At 56.3% G+C, this 17882-nt stretch overlaps 2 protein-coding genes across 2 annotated transcripts in view; both read left to right on the top strand.

The window, feature by feature from the left end:
- Positions 1-17882, top strand: part of LOC141735010 (scavenger receptor cysteine-rich type 1 protein M130-like) — a 452930-nt gene that overhangs the window by 126727 nt on the left and 308321 nt on the right.
- Positions 3787-4725, top strand: LOC141734998 (olfactory receptor 14A16-like). The gene has a single exon (XM_074567413.1). The coding sequence runs from the start codon at positions 3787-3789 to the stop codon at positions 4723-4725; it is 939 nt and encodes a 312-aa protein (XP_074423514.1).

The raw sequence follows: 17882 nt of genomic DNA, 5'->3' as shown, positions 1-17882 counted from the left end.
AACAGGGATTGGCCAAGATGATCTTTCAAGGTCCCTTCAAACCCAAACCATTCTGGGATACTATGAGTGCAGATGTGGCCACACCAGTGATGAGTCAAGGGGGACACTAACTCCCCTTGTCTGGATGGCCACGGTCCTTCTAACACCACCCCACATGCAGCTGGCCTTACTGGTGCTTTACCAGAGGCTCATATGGCATCCCTCAAAGTCCCCAGGCCTGGCTCCTCAGACTCACTCCTCACCTCGTCCTCTCCCACTTTGCCCCTTCTCCTTGAAAAACTTGAGGAGGTTTCTGTTGGCCACATCCCCAGGTGTCTCGAGGTCCCTGTGCACTGAAGCTCCAGAACATCAGCATTTAAATTGCATGTGCAGATGGCTCATGCTGAGTCGTGGTTCCTCTAACAAGACAACTTGAGTAGCTGTACGACAGCAGAGGTAAGAAAAGGGGTTACTAGCGTCATGGATGACATGAGGAAGGTGGAAAGTGCCACTGCCACCATCTCAGAAACACCAAGGCCAACAAGGAAACGGTGAAAAAGAGTTGGCTCTTTGTATGGGAGGGGATGAGGATGATCCAAGAGAAGAACTTGAGGGTGGAAAAGAGTGGAAAAGGGCATGAAAGCTGAATAGAATCATAGAATTGGCTTAGTTGGAAGGGACCTTTCAGATCACCTACTCCAACCATCAACCTAACTCTGACAAAAACCATCACTAAACCATAGCTCTAAGCACTATGTCTATCCGTCTTTTAAATACCTCCAGGGATGCTGCCTCAACCGCTTCCCTGGGCAGCCTGTTCCAATGCTTAATAACCCCCTCAGTGTAAAAATTGTTCCTAATATCCTGCCTAAATGTCCCCTCACGCAACGTGAGGCCCTTTCCTCTTGTCCAATTCCCTCTTACTTGGGAGAAGGGACTGATCCCTACCTCTCTACAACCTCCTTTCTGGGAGTCGTAGAGAGTCAGAAGTCTCCCCTCAGCCTCCTTTTCTCCAGGCTAAACAATTCCAACTCCCTCAGCTGCTCCACATAAAATGATTGTCCAGATCCCTCACCAACTGCGTTGCCCTTCTCTGTACCTGCTCCAGCACCTCAATATCTTTTTTGTGGTGAGGGGCCCAAAACTGGACACAGTACTCGAGGTGCGGCCTCACCAGTGCTGAGTACAGGGGGATGATCACTTCCCTACTTCTGCTCACCACACTTTTCCTGATACAGGCCAGGATGCTGTTGGCCTTCTTGGCCACCTGGGCACACTGCTGGCTCATATTCAGCCAGCAGTCGACCAACACCCCCAAGTTCTTTCCTGCAGGGCAGCTCTCCAGCCACTCCTCCCCAGGCTTGCAACGCTGCATGGGGTTGGTGTGACCCAAGTGCAGGACCCGGCACTTGGCCTTCTTGAACCTCATGCCGTTGGCCTTCGACTATCAATCCAGCCTCTCCAGATCCCTCTGCAATGTGTTCCTACCCTCAAGCAGATCGACACTCCCACCCAACTTGGTGTCGTCTGCAAACTTACTGAGGGTGCACTCAATCCCCTCGTCCAGATCATTGATAAAGATCTTAAAGTGAACTGGCCCCAATACCAAGCCCTGGGGAACAAGCATCAGGGTGACCTTCTGCACACAAACAGCTGACCAAATGGAGCTTGAGTCCAAGGGCAGCTGGGGAAATGCTGGGATTTGGCCAACAGAAATGTCTTGAAGTCTTTCAAGGAGAAGTGTTCAGTCCTGCATCCCGGGGAAGAATAACCCCAATGCAGCAGGCTGGGACCTGATGTGCTGAGCAGTGACCCTGCGGAGACGGGGCTGGGCACCCTGAGGGACGCCTCATGAGCCAGTGGTGCACGCTCGCTATGAACAAGGCCGGCTGTCTAAGGGCTGCAGGAGGAGGAGCGTGTGTCCCCCTGGCAACTTGAGTCACCTTCCCCTTTGACTCAGCACTGCTGTGGCCCAACGCACACAGCTGTGTCCCAGCGTGCGGCTCCCCATTTTGGAGAAGTGGAGAGGACCTGGAGAGTGTCCAGAGGAGGTCTGCCAACATGGGCTTTAGGGCCCAGTGCACGTGCGCTTGGTGGAGAGGCTGAGGGACCTGGGCTTCTCTGGCCCAGTGGCAGGGAGGCTCTGGGCACTATTGGAATAGCCTGAACCTGGTTGAGGGTTTTTTCAGAGACAATGGATCTTTTCTTTGGTGGGAAACAGCAGGAGAAAGAAAAAATGCAACAAAGGGCAGCTTGGGAGGTGGAGACTGGACACCAGGAGAAAGAAATGCCACTGCAAGGGCAGTGCTGTGCTGCAACAGATCACCCAGAGGGAGTCGGGATCAGCCCAAGGCGTTGTGTTTCAGGAACAGCCAAGGACGATGGAGAGAGATGAGTAAAGGCAGTGAGACGCTGAGGGGAGAGGAAGACGGGGAAGCAGGGGGTTGTCTGCAGCCTGCAGGGGAAGAGGAGCAGATGTGGGACACCATAGCACAGCCAGGGGTGCAGACGATCAAGGGAGTTGGCAAGGCTAAAAGCCCCCAACAGTGCTTATGTCTTTCTCCTCTTGGCTGTGGCTGTTGTCTGTGCCACCAAGGCTACCAGAAGACACCTTATCCCTAAAGCACTAGGGCCTTAGCGCCTCCTCTTCCCCACCCGGGAGCCGTCATTCTGTCTTTCTGCCCTTGGCATTGCACGTCCTCCCATCACAATGCCCCAGGAAGAGCCCTGAGCTGTGCTTGTGGGGCAGGATCTCCCTTCCCAGGGGCTGGAGGCCAGGGCTTGGCCCTTTGCCTTCGTCTCACACATTCAGCATTAGCCAGCGTCAGAGACACCTCTCCATTGCCTTTGCCTACCTGCCCTCACCGCCTCCAGTTTTCCCTCGAACGAGCCCCCAGGAGCCTTTGGCAGTAATGGCCCTCAGTGGGACCCATTAACGCTCCAAGAAACTTTGGAGTTTGCAGCTGTCGTTGACTTCTGGAGAGGTTTCATCAGCCTCCCCTGTGTCTGAGCTTCATGGACTCAGCACCAAAACCACCAGAGAGGGCGTTAAAATGCCTTGGGCTGGTCCTCTGCCACTAAACTGGTCCAGGCTCCTGGGATGGAGGAAACTCATGGCAAAGAGCTCCTCTGCAAAGCGGGAGAGGAGACGAGCAGGCAGAGAGAGGTTAAAGGCAGCTGGGAGTGGGAGGACACAGAGCTCACAGAGAGAGAAATCTTCACAGCCCTCGACACGGTAAGTCTCTGGGTACAGGGCAATGCCGCTGCAGTTCCTGCAGGGATCTCCTAAAGCTCTCATAGCCCAAAACCTATGGGATCTCTCTCCTGTGTAGCGCAGGAGGACACGCCCAAGATCAGAGATTCTCTGCTGCACCATCAGACGGAGTAGACATTTCACAGGGACTTTTCCAGAAGCACCTCAAGGCAAGCGCTACCTGGGAGTTGTCCTGGTTTCAGCTGGGAGAGAGTTCATTTTCCTCCTAGAAGCTGCTGTGTTTTGGATTTAGTATGAGACTAATGATGATGAGACATTTTGGTTGAGTTGTTGCTAAGTAGTGTGTATGTTAAGTCAAGGACTTTTTCAGTTTCCCGTAGAAAACGAGAGGGAGCAGAGGCAGGACAAGCTGGGCATAGGAATATTCCATACCACAGACGTCATGCTCAGTATAGAAATGGGGGTTGGCTGGGCGGCAGGAATCCGTGTTTGGGTTTGGAAGGGCAGGCAATGGGAAGAGATTTGCTCAGAGCTGTCCTGACTTGTGAGTGTGCTTTCCTCCTTTGGCAGTACCTCGGGAACAAAGGGATCCGATGTCCAACGGCAGCTCCATCACCCACTTCCTCCTCCTGGCATTCGCAGACACGCGGGAGCTGCAGCTCTTGCACTTCTGCCTCTTCCTGGGCATCTACCTGGCTGCCCTCCTGGGCAATGGCCTCATCATCACTGCCGTAGCCTGTGACCACCGCCTCCACACCCCCATGTACTTCTTCCTCCTCAACCTCGCCCTCCTCGACCTGGGCTGCATCTCCACCACTCTGCCCAAAGCCATGGCCAACTCCCTCTGGGACACCAGGGCCATCTCCTACTTGGGATGTGTTACACAAGTCTTCGTGTTTGTCACCTTCATCTCAGCAGAGTTTTATCTTCTGACAGTCATGGCCTATGACCGCTACGTGGCCATCTGCAAACCCCTGCGCTATGGGTCCCTCCTGGGCAGCAGAGCTTGTGTCCACATGGCAGCAGCTGCCTGGGGCAGTGGCTTTCTCTATGCTGTGCTGCACACAGCTAATACATTTTCAATACCTCTCTGCCAAGGCAATGGCCTAAACCAATTCTTTTGTGAAATCGCCCAGATCCTCAAGCTCTCCTGCTCAGACTCAGACTACCTCAAGGAAGTTGGGCTTATTCTACTCAGTGCCTGTTTAGTCTTTGCATGTTTTGTTTTCATTGTGCTGTCCTATGTGCAGATCTTCAGGGCTGTGCTGAGGATGCCCTCGCAGCAGGGACAGCACAAAGCCTTTTCCACCTGCCTCCCTCACCTGGCCGTGGTCTCCTTATTTGTCAGCACTGGCATATTTGCCCACCTGAAGCCTCCCTCCATCTCCTCTCCATTTCTAGACCTAGTGGTGTCACTGCTGTACTCGGTGGTGCCTCCAGCAGTGAACCCCCTCATCTACAGCCTGAGGAACCAGGAGCTCAAGGGTGCTCTGAGGAAACAGACCCAATGGATCCTGCACCATCAACAGTAATTTTCTTCCCCTTTCTTTCATAGTGTTCAAATCACCTTTGAGAGAAATTTCGGCTTTTTTTTTTTCCTGATAATCATACTTAGAGGTAATTGCTTGGGATCATAGCACTTCTCTTCAGGCTCTTTCCTGTTGTGTCTCATCCTTGAAGAACCATGTGTCACCTCTTTCCTGCCTAAGAGCATCTCTGCAAGAAAAGGGGATCTCCTGAGTGTGGTGCCTGATGGCTGGGTCGGCTTGATACGGTTTTGGCTGCGAAGAAGCCTAAGGAACTGGACTTTCCAAGCGTCTTTCCACCTTGTTTTGGGAAACAATGTCACAGTAGCACTGGCATATTTTAGACACCAAGACTTAGTTGAAGGCTGTCTTCTTGGTGTAGAGGGGCAGTGGAGACGGTACATGACCTCCCAGTAACATTCCTCAGGCTGTCACAGGTATGATGGGGCTGATGGCAGATTTCAATCCATGTGGAAAGGAATCTGGAGTGGTCAGGAGAGGACGGGGACACTCCATGTTCTCTGGGATGGGAAGTGAATGGAGACACAGAAGAGTTTAAGTCTCAGAGATAGGTCCCCCCAGGACAAATCACTAAATCCAGGTACCCACAAGCCAGGACTCTGCAGGGCCGTGGGAGGCAGTGAAGATGCATCAGGCAGAGGGAAAGGAGACTGGAGAGATGCGGGAGCTGCCTGAGGAGCCCCAGGGCCAGGAGTCTCCTGCTGTCCTGGGGAGCAGGGCAGGCGGGGAGGCAGAGCGGGGCAAAGGCAGTTTGGGCTGGGGATCAGCTGCAGCTGAAGGCAGGAGAGCCAGAGAGCGAGTGGCCTCTGCTGGCCCTTGGGGCCAGCTCCAGCCCTGGGGTGATGGGGAGGCTGAGAGCCCTCTCTGCCCCCAGCAGCTGTGGTGCCCTTCAGAGGGGCTGGGGCTGTGGGGGGAGTGCCCAGAGCTCTGCAGTTCCCTGTGGGGAGCACTGCTGTGGGGCCAGCCCAGAGCAGGGGGCTCTTTTGGGCTGGGCTGGGCAGATGGCGGGGAAGGTGGGAGAGAGACAGGGTGGGTCTGGAGTGGTGTGGGAAGTGCCCAGGAGAGGAAAACCCCAATGTTAGCGGCGCTGTGTGACCATGTGAGGACGTGCTCCAGTGGGCATGTGGGGCAGAGCCAGGTCTCCTGGAGAAGGAAGCAAGTCATTGTCCTGGTTCTGGCAGGGACAGGGTTAATTCTCCCCGGGCTCCATCAGGGACACAGGTATTCCATGCCATGTGAGCCATGGCCAGGCGGAGCTGCCAGAGGAGGGGCCAAGAAGTCGCTGCTGGGGAGCGGGCTGGGGCGTCCCGGGTCCGGTTGGTGAGCGGCGGTTCCGTAGTCGTGTTTGTACATTCCTCTGTCCGTGTGATTGTTGTTGTTTTCTTGTTCCCTTTGCTCTTCTGTTAAACTGCCTTTGTCTCAACCCACAAGTTCTGCCTTTTTTCTTCCAATTCTTCCCGTATTGGGAAGGCCCGAGCGAGCGGCACTTAGTTCCTTGTTGCCGTCTCAGGCCAAACCACAACAGTCCTTTTTTGGCACCCAACGTGGGGCTCGAAGGGTTGAGATAACAACAGAATCCAACTAGAGCTTGGAAAAACGAATTTGTTGTATGCATTTATTGTATTAGGTAAATAGTCACTGGTCACCATGTTGCTTGGTTTGTTCTCGTGGCTGTGTCATGTAAATTCCTCTATGGCTTATGTACTCCCTGCAATGCTGTTTATCACCTCTGGGAGAGGGATCAGGATTGTCATTTTACTGTCCTGTGTGATATCGGCTTAGGATATGAGAACATCACTTGTTAGACAGTTACTTGGGGGCGTTTAAGTGGCATTGCTGTCCTGTCCGTACCTTGGGCACCGTCTCTCACAATTTATTAATAATTACACCCAGTCTGTGGGGGAAATGGGGGGACACTTTCCCCAGCTCTTTTGCCTCCCTTTTCTCCTTCGGGTCAGGTATGAAAGCTTTTGAGAATTTTGAATATCCTTGGGATGCTCAAACCAGCCTGGTCCTATTGTTATGTCTGCTGAATGTGTTCCAGGTCCTGTTCAGGGTTAAACGACTATTTAAGACGACCACCCAGAGACCTGCTCCGAGGCTGGACAGTCAGGGGTGGCACGGCATGTGGGAGAACACGGGCAGGTACCTAGAGAACTTCTCGCCTCCAATGGTCTGGGACTTCACCCCTGAACAATTACCGGACCCTGACAGAGTGGTAGAATATCTGAAGGGAAAATGCTGTGGCTATTCTGGAGAGGCACAACTCACCGCACTGTGCTGGGCCCTGGCCAGTATCTACCAGGCCCTGCTCAGTGTTACGCAGCACCCTCAGGGGGAAGAGATGGAGACCAGGACGACAGACACTGCGGCTACTGCAACCCCTGCGACAGACACTGCGGCTACTGCAACCCCTGCGACAGAGACTGCGACTACTGCAACCCCTGCGACAGACACTGCGGCTCCTCCAACCCCTGCGGCAGCCACTGCCACTGAACCAGGGAACCAACCCGCGCCAGTATCAGTTGCCCCCATACAGAAGAAGAAGTACACGAAGAAATCAGTTCTCTTAGTAAGGGATAACGATGAACCAGCGCCATCACGAGAACAGGAGGAAGAGGCAGAACCAGAGATAATTACTCGATCCCTATCCTTGAGTGAGCTGCGGGATATGCGAAAAGATTTCAGCCGACTTTCAGGCGAGCACATTGTCACCTGGATGATGCAGACTTACCCACAGACCCTGATGAGGTGCAATGCACAAGGCCCATGTGGCGGAAGGTTGTACGGAGCGCACCATCATCATATGCCAACTCCCTGGCAGTAATGGAATGGAAAGGCGAAGAGGGACCAAGGGTGGATGAGGTGGCTGGCCGGCTCCGGCCATATGAAGAAAGTCTCTCTTCCCGCCTTGTCTCAGCTGTGGAGAAACTGTCGCGGAAGGTCCAGCAACTTGAAGAGAATATGTCCTACTCCCCACCTGTATGGGCCAGCATCTCAGCTATTAGGAGCAGGCGTTTCCCCACTCAAGAGAGAGAGTACAGAGGGTACACACCACGAGGCACCCTGTGGTTCTACCTGCGTGACCACGGGGAGGACATGAGGAAGTCGGATGGACAACCTACTTCGACCCTGCGGACACGGGTACAGGAGTTGCAAGGAAGGACAACCACAAAAGAGGATCCCTCCAGGAAAAGTGCCGCCCTGGTTTCCAGGGGGCAGTTCCCCAGACAGAGCAGAAGGCCTGATCTTACTTCTGATCCTCTTGAAGGAACTTCCAAGTCATTTCTGCAAGAAGTGAGTAACGGACACTATGACCAGGATTAGAGGGGCCCTGCCTCCGACCAGGGGGAGAAAAGGGACAACCGGGTTTATTGGACGGTGTGGATTCGATGGCCTGGCACATCAGACCCACAGGAGTATGAGGCTCTAGTGGACACGGGTGCCCAGTGCACCCTAATACCATCAAGCTACAGAGGGGCAGAACCCATCTGTATTTCTGGGGTGACAGGGGGGTCCCAAGAGCTGACTGTACTGGAGGCTGAAGTGAGCCTAACTGGGAATGAGTGGCAAAAGCATCCCATTGTGACTGGCCCAGAGGCTCCGTGCATCCTTGGTATAGATTACGTCAGCAGAGGGTATTTTTATGTGGGTATTTAATGGATGTGATCAACAACATAGCAGCTATGTCTCCACCAACTAGTAAAAAGGAAACATAGAATCATAGAATCATAGAATCATAGGGTCGGAAGGGCCCTCTGGAGATCATCTAGTCCAACCCCCCTGCCAGAGCAGGGTCACCTAGAGCAGGTTACACAGGAACATGTCCAGGTGGGTTTTGAATGTCTCCAGAGACGGAGACTCCACCACCTCTCTGGGCAGCCTGTTCCAGTGCTCTGCCACCCTCAGAGTAAAGAAGTTCCTCCTCATGTTTAGGTGGAACTTCCTATGCTCAAGTTTGTGCCCATTGCCTCTTGTCCTGTCCCCGGGCACCACTGAGAAGAGCCTGGCCCCATCCTCCTGACACCCACCCTTTGAGTATTTATAAGTGTTGATAAGGTCCCCCCTCAGACGTCTTTTCTCCAGACTGAAGAGACCCAAATCCCTCAGCCTTTCCTCATAAGAGAGGTGTTCCAGTCCCCCAATCATCTTTGTAGCCCTCTGCTGCACCCTTTCCAGCAGTTCCCTGTCCCTCTTGAACCGGGGAGCCCAGAACTGGACACAGTACTCCAGATGCAGCCTCACCAAGGCAGAGTAGAGGGGGAGGATGACCTCCCTCCACCTGCTGGCCACGCTCTTCTTGATGCACCCCAGGATGCCATTGGCCTTCTTGGCCACAAGGGCACATTGCTGACTCATGGTCACCCTGTTGTCCACCAGGACTCCCAGGTCTCTTTCCACAGAGCTGCTCTTTAGCAGGTCAGCACCCAACCTGTCCTGGTGCATGGGGTTAGTCCTCCCCAGGTGCAGCACCCTACACTTGCCCTTGTTGAACTTCATAAGGTTTCTCTCTGCCCAGATCTCCAACCTGTCCAGGTCTCTCTGTATGGTGGCACAGCCTTCCGGTGTGTCAGCCACCCCACCCAGCTTGGTGTCATCAGCAAACTTGCTGAGGGTGCACTCTATCCCCTCATCCAGGTCATTGATGAATATATTGAACAGGACTGGACCCAGCACTAACCCCTGGGGAACACCACTCGTCACTGGTCTCCAACTAGACTCTGTGCCCCTAATCACAACCCTCTGAGCTCTATCTTTCAACCAGTTATCTATCCACCCCACTGTCCATTCATCTAACCCACACTTCCTAAGCTTCCCTATGAGGATGCTGTGGGAGACCGTGTCAAACGCCTTGCTTAAATCAAGGTAGACCACATCTACCGCCCTCCCCTCATCTATCCATCCAGTCACGCCGTCATAGAAGGCTATCAGATTAGTCAGACATGATTTCCCCTTGGTGAATCCATGCTGAGTACTTCTGATAGCTTTCCTTTCCTCCACGTGCCTTGAGATGACACCCAGAACGAGCTGTTCCATCATCTTTCCAGGGATGGAGGTGAGGCTGACCGGCCTGTAGTTCCCCGGCTCCTCCTTCTTGCCTTTCTTGAAGACTGGAGTGACATTGGCTTTCCTCCAGTCCCCAGGCACCTCGCCTGTTCTCCAGGACTTTTCAAAGATGATGGAGAGCGGCCCAGCAATGACTTCTGCCAGCTCCCTCAGCACTCTCGGGTGCATCCCATCAGGGCCCATGGACTTGTGAATATCTAGATGATCTAATTGATCCCTCACTCGATCCTCCTCAACCCAAGGGAAGTCGTCTTCTTTCCCTGTTACTTTATTCAATGCCTGGGACTCCTGAGGGCTGGGCCGAGCAGAAAAGACCGAAGCAAAGAAGGCATTCAGTAACTCCGCCTTCTCCGCATCCTCCGTCACCATGACTCCTGCCTCATTCAGCAGTGGGCCTACAACTTCTCTGGTCTTCCTTTTGCTTCCAATATACTTGTAGAAGCTCTTTTTGTTGTGCTTGATGTCCCTAGCCAGGTCTAATTCCAAGGCGGCCTTGGCTTTCCTTGTTTCATCCCTGCACGCTCTGGTGGCATTCTTGTAATCCTCCCAAGGGATCAGTCCCTTCTTCCACTTTTTATAAACTTCCTTCTTCCACTTGAGCTTTTTCTGAAGCTCCCTGCTCAACCATGCAGGTCTCCTGCGTCCCTTGGCCGATTTCTTTCTCTTAGGGATGCACCGATCCTGAGCTTGGAGGAAGTGGTCTTTGAATATCAACCAGCTTTCTTGAGCCCCTTTGCCTTCCAGAGCCCTAGCCCACGGGATCTCTCCAAGCAGTTTCTTGAAGAGGTCAAAGTTAGCCCTCCTGAAATCCGAGGCTGTAATTTTACTTCTTGTTGTTTTGTGCATAGTACCCATGATCCTGAACTCAACCATTTCATGATCACTACAACCTAGGGTGCCCCCAACCTTAATGTCCTCCACCAATCCCTCTGTGTTTGTCAGTACCAGGTCCAGGAGTGCTCCTCTCCTTGTTGGCTCCTGTACCACTTGTGTCAAAAAGTTGTCATCAATGCACTGGAGGAGCCTCCTGGACTGTGCGTGCCTGGCTGTGTGGTCTTCCCAGCAGATATCGGGGTGATTGAAGTCCCCCATGAGAACCAGGGCCTGCGCTTGCGAGGCTACCTCAGTTGTCTGTAGAAAGCCTCATCAGTCTCCCCATCCTGATCAGGTGGCCTGTAATAAACACCCACAACAGTGTCCCTCATGTTTGCCTGTCCCTTAATCCTCACCCATAAGCTCTCGACCCTCTCTTCATCCGCCCCTAGTGAGAGCTCAATGCATTCCAAACACAAGCTTTCTTAGGCATTGTGGGGTTTTGGAGAATGCATATCCCACATCACAGTCTAATTGTAATCCCTCTCTATCAAGTAACCCGGAAGAAGAACGATTTTAAATGGGGTTCTGAGCAGCGACAAGCTTTTGAACAAATCAGACAGGAAAGAGTCCATGCAGTGGCCCTGGGGCCAGTCCGTGCAGGACAAGACGTTGAAAACGTGCTCTACAGCGCAGCCGGGGAGAACGGCCCTACCTGGAGCCTCTGGCAGAAAGCACCAGGGGACACCCGAGGTCGACCCCTGGGGTTTTGGAGTCGGGGATACAGAGGATCCAAAGCCCGCTACACTCCAACAGAAAAAGAGATCTTGGCAGCATATGAAGGGGTTCGAGCTGCTTCTGAAGAGGTTGGTACAGAAGCACAGCTCCTCCCAGCACCTCGACTGCCGGTGCTGGGCTGGATGCTCAAAGAAAGGGTCCCCACCACACATCATGCAACTGGTGCCACAGGGAGTAAGTGGATTGCACTGGTCACACAGCGAACTCGAATGGGAAACCCCAGTCGCCCAGGAATTCTGGAGGTGATCACGGACTGGCCAGAAGGCAAGGATTTCGGAATGTCACCAGGGGAGGAGGTGACGCGTGCGGAAGAGGCCCCACCATATAATAAACTGCCAGAAAATGGGAAGAAAGATGCCCTGTTCACTGCTGGGTCCTGCCGGATTGTGGGAAAGCATGGAAAGTGGAAGGCTGCTGTGTGGAGTCCTACACGACAAGTTGCAGAGGCCAGTGAAGGACAAGGTGAATCGAGGCAGTTTGCAGAGGTGAAAGCCATTCAGCTGGCTTTGGCCATTGCCGAGCGAGAAAAATGGCCGGTACTTTATCTCTACACTGACTCATGGATGGTGGCAAATGCTCTGTGGGGGTGGCTACAGCAGCAGAAGCAGGGCAACTGGCAGCGCAGAGGCAAACCCACCTGGGCTGCTGACCTATGGCAAGATATTGCTGCCCGGATAGAGAATCTGGTTGTGAAAGTACGCCACGTAGATGCCCATGTACCGAAGAATGGGGCCACGGAGGAACATCAGAACAAGCAGCAGGTGGATCGGGCTGCTAGGATTGAAGTGGCTCAGCTGGATCTGGACTGGCAACATAGGGGTGAACTATTCATAGCTCGGTGGGCCCATGACTCCTCAGGCCATCAAGGAAGAGATGCGACATATCGATGCGCTCATGACTGAGGGGTGGACTTGACCATGGACACTGTTGCACAGGTCATCCATGAATGTGAGACATGCGCTGCAATCAAGCAAGCCAAGCGTTTGAAGCCTCTTTGGTGTGGAGGATGATGGCTGAAATACAAATGCGGGGAGGCCTGGCAGATGGATTACATCACACTGCCACAAACCCGTCAAGGCAAGCGCCGTGTGCTCACAATGGTGGAAGCAACCACTGGATGGCTGGAAACATACCCTGTGCCCCGTGCCACTGCCCGGAACACTATCCTGGGCCTTGAAAAACAAGTCCTGTGGCGACATGGTACCCCAGAGAGAACTGAGTCGGACAACGGGACTCATTTCCGAAACAGCCTCATAGACACCTGGGCCAAAGAGCATGGCATTGAGTGGGTGTATCACATCCCCTGTCACGCACCAGCCTCTGGGAAGATGGAACGATACAATGGGCTGTTAAAAACTACACTGAGAGCAATGGGTGGTGGGACTTTAAAACACTGGGATGCACATTTAGCAAAGGCTACCTGGCTAGTTAACCCCAGGGGATCTACCAATGGGGCTGGCCCTGCCCAATCAAAACTTCCACGTACCGTAGAAGGGGATAAAGTCCCCGTAGTGCTCATGAAGAATATGCCAGGGAAGACAGTCTGGGTCAGTCCTGCCTCAGGCAAAGGCAAACCCATCCGTGGGACTGCTTTTGCCCAAGGGCCTGGGTGCACTTGGTGGGTGATGCGGAAGGATGGGCAGCTCCGATGTGTACCTCATGGGGATCTGATTTTGGGTGAGAATAGCCAATGAATCAAATTGTGTGTTGTTAATTGCTAAGTAACACTGTCACTGTATGTCCTCATTACTATAATTGCTATCAGCTGTACTAGGAGTAAGGCACAGGGGTGATGGGATCAGAACTGACCTCAGCAGGTGGTGCCCAGAAACTGTCCTCAAGATCTACATCTTCAGCCCACGGACTGTGTGCATGAGCCACACCGGGTGCACCAGTCACAAGCTCCGACAATACAGCATGCAAGAGGCCAGCACCACCCAGCATCTCACCTGCCCTGAGAGACTGTTCTAACAGATGGAGCCCAGAGCCATGGATGAAATGAACTCAACGGACACTTTGGAGGGATGGCCCATAGACTAAGGGCATTATATCTGCATGAATATATAGGTATATATATACATGACAGGGGAAAGTGGTGGCAATTCACTGGAACCTGTAAGATGTGGGCATGGCATAGATGGTCTGGAATAAGGGGTGGATAATGTCCTGGTTCCGGCGGGGACGGGGTTAATTCTCCCCAGGACGCAGATATTCCATGCTATGTGAGCCATGCCCACCCTGAGCTGCTGGGGGAGGGGGCAGGACATCTCTGCTTGGAGCGGGCTGGGGCGTCCCGGGTCCGGTCAGGGAGTGGCGGGGAGCGTCGGTTCCATAATCGTGTTTGTACATTCCTCTGTCCGTGTGATTGTTGTTGTTTTCTTGTTCCCTTTGCTGTTCTGTTAAACTGCCTTTGTCTCAACCCACAAGTTCTGCCTTTTTTCTTCCAATTCTTCCCGTATTGGGAAGGCCCGAGTGAGCGGCACGTGGTTCTTAGTTGCCATCTGAGGCTAAAGCACGACAGTGGGCTGTTGGAGTTGCTCATGAACTGCTTGGAAAAAGGGACAAATTAGGAAGAGCGGAGCATTCCTGGTGTGCAGAATGGCTAGGTCCCAAAGAGCAGCTGTCAGCACGGCATGGTGATGAAGAAACATTCTCGTGTTGGGAGGAGAGGGAGAAGTGGCTACGTGGCCCTGCTCGCCCCATCACCCCCATGGGGCTGGTCCCACCACATCGAGTCCCAGCATCAGGTTGTTCTTGTCTGCTTCCACCTTCGCCATGAGGGCGTCCACTCGGCGGTGGGACGGGTGACAATGGACAATGCAGCGTCCCCGTTGGTAGGTGGCTGCGGGGGGCGGGGCGTCGCCTAGCAACAGGGGACGCTGCCTTGTCCCTTGTCACCCGTCCCGTGTTGGTGTGACCACTCTGCTGCGAGGAGCCAGCAGAGGAGGAGGAGGAAGAAGAGGAGGAAGAGGAAGGCTTCAAGTGCCCATCCCTTCCAGCCATCCCGGGCCCCCCCTCAGGCAGAAAGGTTCCCATCCCCCTCAGGTGCCTCCATGGCTTTGGGCAGGGCAGCAGCCATGGCCCAGCTCAGCCTGTACCAGCTGCTGGACGAGGCCATCGGGACGCCCGAGCTCGGGGCAGTCAACTTCATGGCGTTGCGCAGCCTGCTGCTCGCCATGCTCGGGCACCTGGGCCTGCGGGACCTGCCTGCCCAGAAGCAGGGGGACAGCCTGACCCTGCTCTGGGAGGGGGACCAGCCTGCAGAGGCACCCCCTGTGCTGGAGAAGGAGGGCGACAGGGCCCAGGACAGGGGGCAGCAGCCCCAGGAACCGGGGCAGTGGCTGCCTGGGAAGGACTTGCTCCAGGAGAGCACGAGCAGCCCCCCGCTGGCCTCCGTGGCCACCGACGTGGGCTGGATGAGGGACAAGATCAAAGCCAACGAGAGCGGCATCTCCAAGGTAGAGGCTCTTGCCCATCCCCTGGCTGCTCCCCTGCACGACACCCCATCCTCCGGGGTCCAGCCGCCGTTGTGCTGCCCTTAGACCAAGGGCTGGTATAAGCCTGAGCTGAGGGTGGCACGTGGGGCTTCAGTGAAGGAAAGGGGTGAAGTCTTGGGGAGGAAAAGCTGGGGCCGAAATGCTGCTCCGCTTGCTCTGGGTCTTCCCCACGTTGCCGTCAGCCGGTCCTGGTGGGGCCGATACCCAGCGAGTCCCTGGTGCCCTTGGCTCCCTTGGATGGAGGCTCGGCACCCTGGAGGTCCGGCCCCACCACCCTCTCCAGCCCTCTCTTCCCCGCTCCTGACCTTCAGCCGGTACCGCATCCACTCCTGGGGCAGCTGAGAGGCTCATGGGCCTCATCTCCCACCGCTTGCCCACGGGCTAAAGCCGGCACTGGTGGGGACCGGAGAGGGGCCTCACCCTGCATGGTGCTGAGCCACGGGTGACCATGCATCGCCAGAGCATCCCCTGTGGGGAGAGCTAAGCTCGGGCTGAAGGAAAGAGCCACCGTCAGCACTGCCGGGCCAGGTCCTGCCAGGGCTGGGACACCGCGGGAGATGGCGGCAGGGAGGGTTCCCCGCGCAGCTGGAGATGATGGTGGCCACTTGGTTAGCAGTGGCTGCTGCTGCCCTGGCCAGGCTGTGCTCGAGGGGGCTGCAGCGGCTCTTTGCCCTTTGGATGGGCTGCAGGGATCTCACTGGGAGCCTGGCAGGGGCAGCAGGGCTGGGGGCGTCCCTGCTGAGCCGGGCCGTGCAATGGGCCCCCCCGGGGCAGGGGTGGGGGTCTCTGGGGAGCTGCTGCCCCATCTCAGCTCTTGAAGATGTGATGGATGGGACGTGCTGCCCGCGCTGCCCTGCCAGCCTGGCACTGCCCCCCGGCTCTGGGCAGGCCACAGCGGCGGCAATGGTCCTGCTCCCCAGGGACCCTCTCCTGGGGCTCACCCCCACCACCCCTTTCTGCCAGGCCACAGCTCTCTCCGAGGAGCTCCTCCAGGAGATGGGCGCAATGAAGGAGGCGCAGTCCCACCTGGAAGAGGAGCTCCGGGCCATGCAGGAGGCCCTCGGCTTGGTGAGCTGCCGCCAGTGCCCCGAGAGGGAGCTGGACCCTCGCCCCCTCCCTGCCCCTCTCCCCATCACCACCCCAGCCCCTGCCCCGCGGCCATCAGCCCTCCCTGTCCCCCAGCAGGAAGGGCACCAGGAGGGCAGAGTGGGAAGGATGTCCCAAGGAGGGCAGCAGGGCAGCTCAGCCACCCCCACCCAGAGCTCCCCACCCTCTGCCCGCCAGCACGGCCCCAGGGAGGGTAGAAACGGGCACCGCTGCCTGCAGCTCAGGCTGGGGCGAGAAGGAACTGTGGCCATCACCCAAAGGGATGCTCAGGCGCTTTGGAACCAAAGAGCCATCAAAAAAGACACCTGGGGGCTGGGAAGGAGGGCGAGAAAGCTCTGCCCCGCGCAACACAGCCACAGCCCCCGGGCACAGCCCTTCCCAGCGCCCCTCTCTCTTGTGCCCAAGGCAATGTGGGGATGCTCCTTTGAAATGTGCTCCCACAGCCAGACTGGTGTCCCTGTCCTCTCCCTGCTCCAGGGGAAACTCCAGGACGCCGCCAGCCAGCTGCCAGGCCCCCGTCACAAGAAGTGTCGTGGTGAAGTATGGCCGCGGGGGGTCCTGGATCCTGCACTGAGACAGGAGGTAGCTGTGTCCCCAGCTCCCCTGGGGGGACCATCCCTCCTGTGCTGGGGCATGGTCCATGGGTGGTGGGTGCTGGGCAGTGATGCTGGGGGGTCCTGTCCCCGAGGGGGCCGTCCCTGCCAGCTACGTGGCCGGGCTGAGCCCTTGATCCCTTCCTTCCCCAGAAAAGCCTGAAGGAAATGCGGAGCCTCAGCCCAGTCCCGCAGGAGGTGCGCAGCATGGTGGGCTGGGAGGTGCTGGGGGGTGGCTCGCCTGGTGGGCAGCGAAGCAGAAGGGGGAGGAGGAGGGGGCAGATGCCAGCATTTGGCACTGTGAGATGGTTTCCAAGTCCCGCCGGGGGCTGCTGCTCCTGAAACACCAGCGCAGCCCCTTGGGCTGGGAAGCGGGGCTGGGCAGCAGGCCTGGAGCACCGAATGCCCTTGCTGGAGAGCAAAAGGCCTCGCTGCCGTGGCCCGGGGAGTCAGGGAGGGTTTGCCGCTCCCCAGGCTCGACTGCTCAGACGCTGCCTGTAACCCTGCTCCCCTTGGCCTCCTCTTCCCAGGAGGGCAGTGGCAGCCTTTCTTCCCCCACCGAGTCCCCCCAGGCGGACGTGGACACCCAGCACGGGGCAAGCTCCGTGCCGGGGATGGAGGAACCAGGGGCACAGCCTGTGCCCAGCGCAAGCAAGGGGGCTCCCGGGACACAGCCTGGCTCCGAGGAGACGCAAGCAGGGACACACAGAGCACCAGTGAGCCCTGAGAAGGCGGCAGGCGCTCCTTCAGATGGGAAGAGCATTTCTGATGCCAGCGCCACAGCCCCCAGGATGCAGCCAGGGGCCCCTGGCACTCCCAGCACCACACAGGGGACGGAGCCAGGATCCCCCGGCACTCAAATCACCACCCCGGGCATGCAGCCAGCGTTCCCTGGCATCAAGACCACCAGCCCAGGAGAGAAGCCAGGGTCCCCTGGCGCCCAGAGCACCACCCCAGGGATGGAGGCAGCATTCCCTGGCATCAAGACCACCAGCCCAGGAGAGAAGCCAGGGTCCCCTGGCACCTGGACCGCCACCCCAGGGGTGCAGCTAGGATCCCCCGGCACGTCCCATTTGCAAGAGCCGGCAATGCCCTGGGGGTCCTCAGCCTCCAGCAGTGCCTCTGGCCATGGCATGGAGACGGTGGAGGCTCTCCGCCAGTCTGGGCAGCTTGGCCACCCGAAGGAGCAGGTGGCCCACCTGGAAGCCACCAAGTCAGACCACGCCGAGCGTGAGCAGAGGCACCTGCTCTTCCCGGAGGGAGGTAG

The sequence above is a fragment of the Larus michahellis genome, chromosome 27, assembly GCF_964199755.1.
Source record: "Larus michahellis chromosome 27, bLarMic1.1, whole genome shotgun sequence".
Lineage (NCBI taxonomy): Eukaryota > Metazoa > Chordata > Aves > Charadriiformes > Laridae > Larus > Larus michahellis.
The sequence above is the reverse complement of the archived record's forward strand: the minus strand, read 5'-3'. Positions and strand labels throughout refer to the sequence as shown.

Excerpts from the sequence above, each read along its gene's own strand:
- LOC141734998 (XM_074567413.1), top strand. The coding sequence starts at position 3,787 with ATGTCCAACGGCAGCTCCATCACCCACTTCCTCCTCCTGGCATTCGCA.